This window comes from Phacochoerus africanus, chromosome 3 (genome assembly GCF_016906955.1).
Source record: "Phacochoerus africanus isolate WHEZ1 chromosome 3, ROS_Pafr_v1, whole genome shotgun sequence".
NCBI classification, from domain to species: Eukaryota; Metazoa; Chordata; class Mammalia; order Artiodactyla; family Suidae; genus Phacochoerus; species Phacochoerus africanus.
The window spans coordinates 134,000,840-134,014,837 of NC_062546.1; the positions used below are offsets into that span (position 1 = coordinate 134,000,840).

The 13,998-nt window shown below is 32.7% G+C and overlaps 1 protein-coding gene across 1 annotated transcript in view; it reads left to right on the plus strand.

Moving 5' to 3' along the window:
• SLC4A10 (solute carrier family 4 member 10) overlaps nt 1–13,998 on the plus strand; it is a 238,387-nt gene that overhangs the window by 106,114 nt on the left and 118,275 nt on the right. Inside the window, exons 6-7 of the mRNA XM_047772739.1 lie at nt 880–1,068; nt 10,631–10,722. Of these exons, the coding sequence (XP_047628695.1) occupies nt 880–1,068; nt 10,631–10,722 (281 nt within the window). The remainder of the gene's footprint in view (nt 1–879; nt 1,069–10,630; nt 10,723–13,998) is intronic.

Genomic DNA, 13,998 nt, shown 5'->3' on the forward strand with positions numbered 1-13,998 from the left:
ATCTGATTTACATAAGGAGTTAATGCCTTAAAAAGAGTTAATATTTGATTGACTGAAAGCAGATTAATCACACTGAGGTTTGACTGAGATGATCTTTGTATTTCCAAGAAATTAAAATGGCTTTACTCATCTACTTATTTTATAGGCATTTCTGACACTTACATATGGTAAATATAAATCTGTTTAATTATAGCCTTCTGAAATCTCACCTTTTATTCTTTGTTTTCTGGTTATAGAAGTCCTTTTTAAAATATAAAAACATTCTCAAGGAAGGTTTGAGAGGATTGACATTATATTAATGCAAAGAGTTGTATACTCTCCAAATAAAACCAACGAGATAGCTGCCTAAGCCGCCTTGCATCAGATTTTTACAAAGTGCTTTTGTTCAGTTAAAGAAGAAACATAGAGTTTTTCTCTATTAGAAAAAAAGGAGAAAAATCATATTAAAATATAAGTATGAAACTATTTTCCAATTTTAAACATACTGATTATATCGCTATCACCCTGCTACTATTCCTTCTCATCAGTGTGAATATAACGGAGAACATAAAGCACTTTGTTCTCAATACAACTATTCCTGTTGAAAAATAAAACTCCACAAGATCATTGCATATTTAAAAATAAATAGTCTGTAATGTAAATCTTCCCAAGTGTTTCTTGTGTAACATTTCTACAAAGAAAGATAAACTTCTATTTCTAGGACTATATGCAGAAATTTTTAAAGGAATTCATTCTTATTTTAAGATAAATATTATAGGAATACTATTATCCTATTTTAAGATGAATAATATCTAGGGTATACACATTTGGACTCAGTGTTTCACTACTGGCACAACACCGGAAAGCTGTGCTTATCTTCTTTCTGCCTTCACTTTTCAGATATGGTCCTGGACCAACAAGTGAGCTCAGGTCAGCTCAATGAGGATGTACGCCACAGAGTCCATGAGGCACTGATGAAACAGCATCACCACCAGAATCAGAAAAAGCTTACCAATAGGATTCCCATTGTGCGTTCCTTTGCTGATATTGGCAAGAAACAATCAGAACCAAATTCCATGGATAAAAGTGGTAAATGTTTCTTTATTACACTGTAATTGTTTATTATAGTTGTCTGAAATATCAAAGTGCTTCTAAGTCCCTTAACATATATCCTACTTGAAAACGACCTATTAAAATTCAGATTGATATAGTAGAATTGTTTCTTTTCATATTGGTATATGGCTTTATTTTCAAGCATCAAATTGCAGAAATCTTAACAAAGAATTTGTCTCCTGAAAGGCTCATGAAAAAATGCAAGGGAAACTTTTTATCTAGTAAGAAGATATGGACTCAAATGTAGCACTAAACTGAATGTCAATTGCGTCCCAAATAGTCTTAATCTTTGTCTCATACCTAGAGAATGCAATGCAGTGCTTTGCCTTAAGGTCTTTTAGTCAAAATGAATAATGATCAACATTTAGTGATTGTGGAAAAAAGATAATGGCTTCATGTTGCTCATGGTCAACAAATCCTATTAGGGATTACAATTGAAATGAGCAGCTAGCATATTGTGTCTCTACAGATATTCAGCCTGATTTCCAGTTTATAGGCTCATTACTCTTTGCAGTACTATATCATCCATGTCCATGGAGGCACTGAACTTACCATCTTCATACACCAACATCAACAACACCAACCGTTGTTTTCTAGCAGTCATTCATGATTTACTCCTTTAGCAATCATGATGCAAAAACAGGGTTTCTGACTGTTTTAACCTCTCTGTGTATTCTGTTCTCTAGTTACATCCGTATGACCCTTCATCACTTATTAAGGCAGTTCCTTAAAAATCTCGTTATCATCTATCCCTTCTATTAATTTGTGAAGGAAAATGAAGTTATCATGAGGATCATATGAATTTGTTATACTTCCACCAGCTGTAAAAATACCTAGTTTTAAAAGATACAAATTAATGAAAAGTAGTTTCAAATGTGTTACTAGAAAGACTCCGATTTCCACAAATGGACTAAAGCATGTGTATTTTACAGCGTAGACTTTATGTAACTTCACTCCTATTTCCAAAAGCTTCAGAGATGCCTTAAATAAAAATGCATGAAAATGAGTTTTTTTTCAAACTCTGCTTTTTATGTGAATTTTTACCAGTTTTCATATTACTAAATGAAATATACACAAATAGAAGAAATATTTTATTATTTTTCTTTGGCCATGCCAGTGTCATGTGGAAGTTCTGGGGCCAGGGATCAAACCCACACCACAGTAGTGACAACACCGAATCCTTCACCTGTGAGCCACCTGAGAGTTCTAGGGAATTCCCTAGAAGAAATACTTTAATAAATCAGTGAAGATGGTTAGATGTACTATTATCTCAGAAGACAGAACCAGTTCTACATGAAAAAATGATTTTCAAAATACTCGATTTTATTAAAGACCTTTCAATGACTGAATGTAAATCATTATTTTTATATAGAAGACTCCATAGTTGTGCATGTATTAAGTCCAATAAAAGTGTTATGAGCACTTTATAGTATATACCATCTTATGTTTGTAGATCCCACTGGACATTCTGAGGATTGATAACTTACTTTGAATTACATCAAATATTTAAAATATATTCATATTCTAAATCACAATTTGCTTTAAAATGTTATATATGAAAATGACAAGATGAAACTTTTATATTCTGAAACATTATAAATATAGTACTTTTATTATACTTACAATATTAATATTTATTTGATATGATATTAAGAAAACAGATTCAGATATTTTCTAATTTTGAATATAGACTTATGTCTATATGATTCCAAAGACCCTATTAGAATTATAGCTTTAAATCATAATTCATCATATAGGTACAAAGATTTTCTGGGGGCTTTCTTTTTGTCCTATTCAGGCAATTGCTTAGTTTTTCTAAAAACTAGAATATGAGTAGTTCCGAAGTGATTCTGTCACCATCTGTACAATCAGCCTTTATCTGAACACATACAGATCATTTTGAGGCATACATTAGGGTAATAAAAACTTGGAAACAGTTCTAATAAGATTCATATATCCAATTAAGTATTGTTGTAGAGTATGCTGTCAGAAGTGGTTTTCTAAGCCTAGGCTTATAACACCTCCTTGTGACTCTGTTTTGCTTCCTCACATACTTTGCATAATTATGTGTGCTAAGAATTCTGAAAATATGTATAGACTTTACCAATTTAGAAATAAATCTCCTACCCAGAAGTGAAAAAAAAGTGTGAAAGACCTTTATTACTAAGGTTCTCAATCTATTTATGAGCTCTAAACACTGATAAACTTTAGATAAACAAATCAAAATTCATAGTTGTAAATTTATATTTGACATTCTGTTTCAAGGTATGCAATAGAGATTTAATTTTTTGTGCAGTATGACAGAGAGATACAAAAGGATTTTAAGACATCCAAAAGGGTAAAAGTAATATTCTTATTATTAAAAAAAAAATCTCTTCAGTAGAATATTTCATGCAAAGAAACTGACTTTAAGATTAAGATTATAGAATAGGAATTAAGTAGAGTGAGAATTTTCTAGAAACTTGAAAACAGAAGACATTTTCCTTCCAAAGCATCAGGACAGAAATAAACTCCCTCTTTTTTTTTTTTTTTTTTGGTCTTTTTGCCTTTTCTAGGGTTCCCAGTCTAGGGGTCTAATCGGAGCTGTAGCCACTGGCCTACACCAGAGCCACAGCAACGTAGGATCTGAGCCTCGTCTGCGACCTACGCCACAGCTCACGGCAACGCTGGATCCTTAACCCACTGAGCAAGGCCAGGGATCAAACCCACAACCTCATGGTTCCTAGTCGATTCGTTAACCACTGAGCCACCACGGGAATTCCAACCCCCCTCTTTTTTAACATGCCTTTACTTCAGAAGCAAAACAATTGAAATTTCCTCACAAACTGATGCTTAATAGAGAAGTCTCAAACAGCCACATAGATAAGTTTCTGCTGTTCCTTGAGCATGCTACCTTGGTTGTAGTCCCAAGGGTTAAACAGTCAGACATTTTAATGTGACAATCAAATGAGGATCTTCCTCATTTTATAGATTAGATTTACAAGATAGTGATTTGCTTTCTCCTGTCCTCCAGTCTGCACTATTTTGTTCATATCTTTCTTAGTGAGTTGTGATAATTTGTCAATCACACCTCCAAACATGCTAGCTTTACTTTTTTTGTATAATTTTTTTCTTGGTATACTGCACATTCTCTTAAGGGCTAAGTTGCAGGATGCTATGGATTCACCATGCATTTTTAATGCCACCATGCTGTGTTTAACTTTCACTTTTCATTAAGCATCAAAACTGTGAGAATTAAATGTCTGATTCTGATGTTTCAATAAAAAGTGACAGTTAAATTTGGCAAAACAACAGCAAAAAAATAATAGAAAAATAATATCTTCTTTAACATTAGAACCCTGAAAAGGATGTGGGTGGAAAGTACTCAGCTATATCAAAACTATGAATAATTGCTTGAAACTAGAAGAATTTTCTAAAACAAAAATAAGACTTTTGTTTTTAATGATCTAGAAACCAAATTATATCAGTATGTGTATTCATCATTTAGGTCTTATATTCAATTGTATTTTGAGACATTTGTATTAGAAATCTATTCTAAAGTACTATTGCCCTAGTGATAACCTTTACATTAAAAATATACATTGAGATTCAGTTTCTTTGGGTGTAGGCTGCCTTCATTCCTCTGTTTCCTTTGCTAATAATTCTATTTCCTTCACATATCATTTTTATCTCCTATTATGAGTACTGTCTAGTTATGCATTTTATTTAGGATCTTGATAGGAGCTGCAGAGCAGAAGGTCCCTGACCTACTTTGAAAACTATAGGTGACTGGAAAACATTTAGATTTGGAAGGATGGGATGATTTAGCCCTTTTGGCCTGCAGAGATTTCAGCCCTTAAAGTAATGTACACTTGGAGTTCCCTTTGTGGCTCAGTGGTTAATGAACCTGACTAGGATCCATGAGGATGCGGGTTTGATATCTGGCCTCACTTAGTGGGCTAGAGCTCCAGCATTGCTGTGAGCTGTGGTGTAGCTTGCAGATGCGGCTCAGGTCTGGCGTGGCTATGGCTGTGGCCAGCAGCTGTGGCTCCAATTTGACCCCTAGCCTGGAAACTTCCATGTGCTGTAGGCACAGCCCTAAAAAACAAACAAACAAAGTAAAATTTGCTTAATATCGTGAATGATTTTTATTTATGGCTTTTGAAAATCAGTTTTATGGCTTCATAATTTTTTTTTTTACAAATGCTGTACTTTTACTTTCAGATGTACAATGTTTTATGTGTGTTATATATTTATACGCATTTTTATTTTTAAAACACTGTGGTCTCATAAGTAAGATACTAAGAATTTAAAAAATTGGATTTCCCGTCGTGGTGCAGTGGTTAACGAATCCGACTAGGAACCATGAGGTTGCGGGTTCGGTCCCTGCCCTTGCTCACTGGGTTAACGATCCAGCGTTGCCCTGAGCTGTAGTGTAGGTTGCAGACGCGGCTCGGATCCCGCGTTGCGGTGGCTCTGGCGTAGGCCAGCGGCTACAGCTCCGGTTCAACCCCTAGCCTGGGAACCTCCATATGCCGCGGGAGCAGCCCAAAGAAATAGCAAAAAGACAAAAAATAAATAAAAAAATAAATAATAAATATAAATAAATAAAAAATTATCCCCTTATAATGTTCTACCTTGAAGAAAAAAAAGCTAGGATAATAATTCTTAGAATTACTTGAGAGAAAACACTTAAGAATTCATGCAAATGATAGAATCAAACATTACATAATAAACTATTTTCCATTGTTTCTCCCCCCAAAAAAATATCAAGACAATATTGTTGACTCAATTGGTGGGTCTGTTCAGAGACTGTTGTTGCTGCTGAGTTTTAGAACCTAAAGACTAAATCTTAATAGCAAAAATATTTCTAGTCTGATGGGTTTAAGTTTGTTGTTTCTTATTTTACAGTAATTATTTTCAGGCCTACTAATTATTTTTTTCCAAGTTTAATGATGTGCATACTTTTCATGTTTTTGAAGTCTAGCTCACCTAATCAACATTTTCTAAATATTTAACCTTCCTTTCTTCATATCTTCTATTCCCATGAATAAATGTATTGTTACACATGTATGTAACCTTGTCATTCATTTTATATTTCTTTATTTTGCTCTGTCTTGTGTCTGTCTCTAACAGGCTCATCTCATCTCTGTACCTCCCTCATCTTCTACCCTTTGGGTACTCTAAATGCGTTGAAGGTTCCTGAGGTAGTGTAAACCAGCTTGGTCTGAAGGTTAATAGTAATGTGCCTCCATGTCTTCATCCCAGTTTCCTTCTATACACACGATTTTCAGTGGATTAAGCAGCAGCAAATAATTATATATTTAAGTGGTATATTATTCTCCAATTGATTTGAATTTGGCCAAATAGAAATTTAAAAGCTGCCATTTTATAATATTTATTTATATATATATATATATATATATATATATATATATACATACACATATATAATCTATTTAAAGAGGACGACAACTACAAGTAAGGACTTAAGTGAGTAATATAATTTTAATCAATTTTTGAGAACATATTTATGGTTGTGTATCAATAATGAGATGCTTTATCGATCCTGACATTATTTAAAGTCAAAAAATAGTACTTTTGGCATAATCTCATATTCCTCTCCCATGACTTTATGGTGAGGAAAATGGTGCCAGTCTCACAATGGACAGTGAAAAATTTATGGTGTAACAAGCAGAAAGGCAGAACTTCCATTTTTCTAGTCAGAGATCACTTGAATTACTCTTGGCTTTATCCTGTGCTTGCTTATATCTTTTATGATTTGCCTTGGAAAAACACATGGCCTATGATGAATGTTTATCTAACTGATATGTGATTCCTACATGGAGATTCAGAGGAAAAAAAATCAATTCATTACTCAAGGGAAAATTAATTCAATCAGTCATTAATATGACTGCCGTCATATAATATGCACTTTGATAAGATGTATAACAACTATTGGAATTTTGGTTTTAAGATGGTGAACTCTTTGGGTTTAAAAGTTTAGAAAAATAAACACATATGGTAAAAATATAAGGATGATGTTAGGTTTCTCAAATGTTTACATTTAAATAGTCATGAACATGTCCCAGTTAATAATAGTGGCCACTTTTCATCAATTTTTGAATAATTTACCCTGATTGTAATGGGTTATTGAGTTAATAAATGTCTTTTTTTGATAATTATCTTAATGTCTCAGAGTTATTTAGATATAATAATAATGTGATTAAACATTGCGATGACATTTACTTACAGAATGTATTAACATGGACAGTGATCCATGGGCAAAGCAAAGGTAATATATAGGCAAAAACACTTATTTTCACAAGCATTGTGGCATATTGACTAGACAATTATCATAAAAATACATTCATAAAGCTTCCACACATACATGTGAATGCTAAATCCTGACTTTATACTCTTTTGTCCTGGAAGGGGAAAAATCTTAGCAAGGTCTTTATTATCCTATTAAGAAACATATTTACTTCTGGTTGAATGTAAAATCCTGTACCTGAAAATTGTCATTCTGTGAACTACTGTTGTTTTCGATATCAGTGAGAAAATAAGGGATGCACTTTCAAACCCTGAATTTACCAGTTCTTCTTAGGTAATGCTATTTGAGTTAATGAAAGTCATTTTGAAATCTAAGCCCATTGCTTTCTTCTGAAAAGCCATGATAACTGAAATAGACTAAAATAATCAGTGTTTAGACAGAAAAAGATTATAGTTGATAACAGAATTATAAAAATTATTTAATTTACGAAACTTCTAATAGTTCAATAGACTATAATTCATATGTAGATTTTAGTTAGATAGGCAGATATAGATTTAGCAAGTAAAATTTTAAGTTTTACTTATAGGCTTCAATTTTTTCAAAATAACCCAAGCCAAACTTGTCAGTTTAATTTTTAAACAATAATACCCATGCATTTTTCCTTATCCTGCCAAGTTTTCAGATACTGTCTTGAAAGTATACACATTTAATATGTGTTGTTTCATTTTAACAAATTAATATACATATTGAGAATGAGATTTGGAGTACTTTTAAAACTTTGATGAGATTAAATATACTTATTAATATTTACTAATATTAAACTATTATCTCTGAAATATAAGATATATCAAACTTGTGGTTTATAGTCCCATATCATAGGTTGGTAGTTTTAATGACTTCTTCCTGCTTTAGCATAAATTCTATGCATATATCTAGAATCTAGAACTAGCAAGGAAATTGCTATCATCTAGTATGTCTCTTGCTAGTTAAATGCTCTCCACTAGGTCATTATCCACATAACTTAAAATATTCATAGAAAAGAGTTTTCAAATTCCTTCCTAATTTTCAACTGTATGAGGTAACATTTTGTGAAATTTTCAGAAGAATAGCATAGAACAATAAATCAAAATAAATTAATACTTACAAGAGGAAATAAAGTGCCAATGTTTTAATCATATCCCATGAGCTGAGGGTAATTTATGAAATATCCTGCTTTTAAAGTATATATGTGAAAACACCAATTTCTTCAAATTTTGTTACAGTGTATTTTCTATCCAAGTAAATCTCTTCAAAGTTGATGATTTTGTACTGGGTTGACTCTGTATGTGTTTGCTGAATGAGTTAAATAATTGTGCTTTCATATAGTTTTATATCACATGAAATACATTATTATAAGAATGCAGATATATGGTCTTTTTAATTTATCCATACCTTGAACTTCACCATTCAATTTTACAGAACATTCAATAAATTTAGGTTTAAATATATCTAATGTTCTAACTCATGAAAATATGGAGAAATGATGTGAAACTGGTGATTGAAGACATCTGTTAGTAGCACAAATGCATTATGTAAAAGGTTTTTTAAAAATTACAGTTATTATTTTGAGAATGATATATTAAATGGCTGTTAATGAACAGTTCACAATCATAGCTGCACGCTACGGTTAGAAATGGGAGAATGAAAATAACTGATGCAGCTTGCTTAAGTCTGTCATGTCTCTAAAATCTATATATATTTTTGGAATTTGCTATAATCAGAATTTGTGTACATGGTTTAAGGTGAATTTGCTTTTAAAAGTCATTTTAAAGATGTCTACCAAATGTGTTACTTTACTTTGTTTAGTGAAAGCAGTGAAATATCCTTCTTTAAAAGTTCTAGAAGTTTTAATTTCGACAAGACTCTAAAGCCATTTATTCTCTGGCAATATAATAATTTTAAATGATAAAAAAATGTACCTATTAATAAATGACGCCTCCTGAGAGGTTTAATATTTCAAAAAGCAAAATTTAAGTAATATTTGAAAGTAAATTACTAATGTTTTAAGTCATACTTGGTAATTTCTGATTTCAGGAGAGAATTTTAAAGAAAACGTTTTATTTATATATTCACTAGCAGTTGAGAGAAATTCAGATAAGCACATACTGAAATAATTGGAGAAGATGAGACTAAAGGTAAACTTTGAATAAAGTTGGAATTTAGGCAGGTAGAAGAGCTAGGCAGAGAGAAGAGAGAATATTCTCATCTAAGATAGATGAGATAAGAGCAGTTGTTTGGAAGCACTGAGTTATGTTCACAAAATATGATCAGGGCTTCAAAGCTGGGTTGTTACTACTTGTATCACAGCAAAAGTAACAAGTGAGTGTGGGGAGAGGTTAGGAAGGAAAGATCACGTGAAATCAAGCAAACATCAATTCTATCATTTAATTGCTAAATATGAACAGAGTTCAGGTAAATTGTGATTGAAAAGAATGTTTTACATTTAGTGAATGATAAAATATAATTCCCTTTGCTAGCTATTGTCACATTCCCAGCTCTGCTGTCCGCTTAACTAATATAATCTTTATCATAATGAGTAAAAGACTATAAAATAATTAAGTTGCTGGTTAGTATTAATGGAAAACAAATACAATTCAAATGTATTGATCTCTTATCATGCAGACGAGGGTCTGTGTGCTTATGCAATCGAATAGTGACACACATCATATTCACAGTGTTCACACTGTGAGGGCAAAACAGTCTGAACCTCTCATATAGAAAGCTCTAAAAGTTATTAGCAAAGATTTTTTTCCCTTTGGTTTGTATTTTCAGATGCAAGAGAAACTATAAATATGCTGCATACTTTTCAGATAGATATTCACCCTTTAAAAAACAACTTTACATTTTAAATTCTTCAGTCTAAGTTTAAATCATATTAGATGTCTAATCTGTCATATGTATGTATAAACGTATATGTATACTTTCACTAATTTTGGATAAAATTTAGTATTTGCTGATGTATCAAACCATGAATAGTGTAAAATTTTTTATGTTCTTTCTCCTAGAGAATAAATGTTTAGTTATAGAGTTTTAAGCTGAGAATCAATTTACATTTTCTTGATTGAATTCTCCCATTTCTATCTGTAACTGATAAATAAGAATGTATTTATATATCTGTTTATATTGATCCTTCATGCTTACCTCATAAATTCATTAAGAAACTTATTTTAGTCAAGTTTAATTTATATTTCACTCAATATGTCTAGTAAGTAATTGTATGTATTCTGTAATAACAATCTCTTTTAGCAGGTCAGGTTGTTTCTCCTCAGTCTGTTCCAGCCTGTGTTGAAAATAAAAACGATGTGAGCAGGGAAAACAGCACTGTTGACTTTAGCAAGGTAAGCTTTTCTTACTCTCACTTAAGTAAGTCACTGAGTTATTACTAGAAATTACCAACCATTTTAAGAGGCGTTGACACAATTTTTTGCATGCACATTTTTTTCGTTTCTTAGTCAAAACTTGATATTGTTATAGATAATGTTAGCATTTAAGTTCACGTAATGTTTTGCCTAGTCACAAAACCAAATGTGTAAGATTTATGTATAGTCTTCAGTTTCAGCCACTTAGTGTGATACTTTTCTTCCAGTAAAAAGGATAACTGGACTTCACAGAGAATTTAACAGAAGTTTAGTGATTAAAACTTTTGTTAGGCTTTTTTTTTTTTTTTCAAAATCATTTTGTGGGAAAGCAAATCATAGAACATAAAGCTTCATTGTAATTCAGAGAAAGACAGCATAAGGAAACACTAGAACAGAGTAAGACTGAGCAGTTTTGAATAAAAACATAATAAAGACTGACTCTGTTGAGGGACATATCTAACTGAAGACAATTTAAATGAAGTCATTTACTTGAATGTACTCTAAGAAAATAATGAGTCTTTGAAAATAAGGCAATTTTTCCTAGCAAATTCCTAACATTCTACATGTGCTATTGTAGGCTGTGGCAAACTAACACTTGAACAATATTGACCAAAAATAGAGAGTGAACAATTCTTTTTATCTGAGTGGCTGAAACAAGTGATAACTCAGAGTAATTTTTTTCATAAAATCCTTAGCACTGGCAATGACCATAACCGTGGGAGGAGGTGGGGATGGGAGGCAGCAGTATAGGAAGCTGCCTGCATCAAGCTTCTGAGAAGATTAATAGCGATCAGATCTTTGTTGCTGTTTCAGAATCCCTCTGCTAATGCTGAAATGGTTTAGGTCTAGCCATGTGCATGCTCTCCCTCTGGTGCCTAGCGGAATCTCTGTGGGAGCATGGTGTACCAGCTTAAGTCTGTTAATTATGCGTGCAGGGGCTGGGAGGCCAACAAAAGGGGCAGACTAGTCCATGTGGGATGAAACAGAGGCATGAAAAAGGACCTCCACACCAGCAGGAGAGAGAGGTGAGGGCATACTCGGGCTCTGTTTCTAAGGGGTTCATGGAGGCATGTGATTCAAATATTAAGCCAGTTCAAATGTATTCCATTTCCGCTCCAAAAATATCTTCTTAAAACATTACATCCTCATTCATCTGCAAGTTGGAATAAAATTTTTGCAAACTTTCATATATTTAATTTCTGATGTTCTTCATTTGAAGCAATATCTTAAAATCAATGACATAAGAAGTCATTTATGCAGGAGGTAGAAGTATAACAAGGGCACAAAGCAATGATAATAAATCACATTCTTTTAAATAAATTACGTTTTAACTTTTTTAAAAGGATGTAATCCTTTGATGCTGAATTTTATATTTCTATATAATTTTGCTTTTAGTTGTCTAACCCATCTTTGCAGCCTTTAAAAATACTTCAGTACATTTGAAGGAAACTGAATATTGCCAATTGGAGAGAGCAGTCTTTTCTTCAGGTTCCCCAGAACAATTTGAAAGAAAAAAAACCTGAAAAATAGGTTTTTCTATCCTTTAATCCTTTTCTTTCTTATTGCATTTCAATTCACTGATCTGCTCCATTTTTTTTTCCTTTTTTTTTTGGTCTTTATGCCTTTTCTAGGGCCGCTCCTGCAGCATATGGAGGTTCCCAGGCTAGGGGTCTAATCAGAGCTGTAGCTGCTGGCCTTCGACAGAGCCACAGCAATACAGGATCCGAGCCACGTCTGAGACCTACACCACGGCTCACAGCAATGCTAGATCCTTAACTCACTGAGCGAGGCCAGGGATCAAACCTCAATCTCATGGTTCCTAGTTGGATTCATTTACCACTAAGCCACGACGGGAACTCCCAATCTGCTCCAATTTTTAATGGGAAATTTAAATTTCTAGAGCCTTCTACTCAGTGCCAACCATCTATATGGACAACCTCAGACTCTTGTCCGAGAATGGCACACTGAAAAGGACATGGCTTTCGAGAAAGAGCATGAGATCCTAACTCTAGCATTATGAAGCCATCTGATATTAGAGTTCTCTGAACTCTCTCACTGTTCTTGTTTGTAAAATAATAATAATAACATATATTTATAATTTCTTTGTGACGATTAAGTAAAAAATTGAGAGAGCCTGGTGGAGTGCTAGGCTTATAGTAGGTATTCTATGTAATGTGGCTACTACTGCTTCTACTACTAGTACTTCTACTATAATTATGTTGCTATTGTTATTAATATCGGTGGAAATATTTGTGTCAGAAATAAATACTAGAACAGAGTTTAATGTGTTTTGGTCTCCACTGGATCTCTAGTGACTTGAACATATTTGGAATGTATATATTCAATGAATCATACAAGTTTCAATATAATTTAAGTTTTTGCTCTGGATTTTTTTTTTTAAACAAAATAATACTTTTTACTTTATAACCTGGAAGGGCCTTGGAAAGAACAAATGTAATACATCACTATGGAAACAAATTTTAGTGCCAGATTTTGCAAGTTACATGAGTTAAGGTTTTTTAGTCTAATGATTTCAGTTTGGTAGTGAATATATCAAAGTGAATCTGTCAGTTAGTCTACAGATTACTTTGTTCATTTAAATATTTTAAGTTTTAATATGTAGATTCCAAACCTCCATATAGAATTTTTAGATGTTAAGGAAAAAAGTCTTTTTTCATTTCATGTGACTTGATCCTGTGTTCTATCTACATTCAAACTATATATTTTTAACCCTTCCAATGGTTAGGCCCATTAAACTTATTCATTTAAGGAATGTTTTCACATATGATCTGAGTTTTCAGTTTTTTTTTATTCCTACAATGCTTTTCAAAAGCAGATGTATTGTGTTTTTTAAACTGACACATAGAAGCTAGCTGTTTTATTATTTCCCAAATGTTGGTGGTTTTTTTTTCTTATTTCAAATGACTTAAAGAAACTTTCACCATTATTTTCTATGTAGAAATAAGTCCCTTCTGCATCAATCTTTACTGTGTAAAATATATTATAAAGAGTTGTGTTATTAAACCCTAGAAATTGTAGGAAACCTTAGAAATCTCATTTGGAAGGTGAGAAACCCGAATCCCAGATTAAGAGAACTGCTCCAGATCACTGGCTGGTTAGTGTCACAACACCATTTCTTCCCAGGAAATTTCTGTTAATTTTCTTGGGGAGTTCCTGTTGTGGCTCAGCGGAAACAATCTGACTAGTATCCATGAGGATGCAGGTTCAATCCCTGCTCTTGTTCAGTGGGTTAGG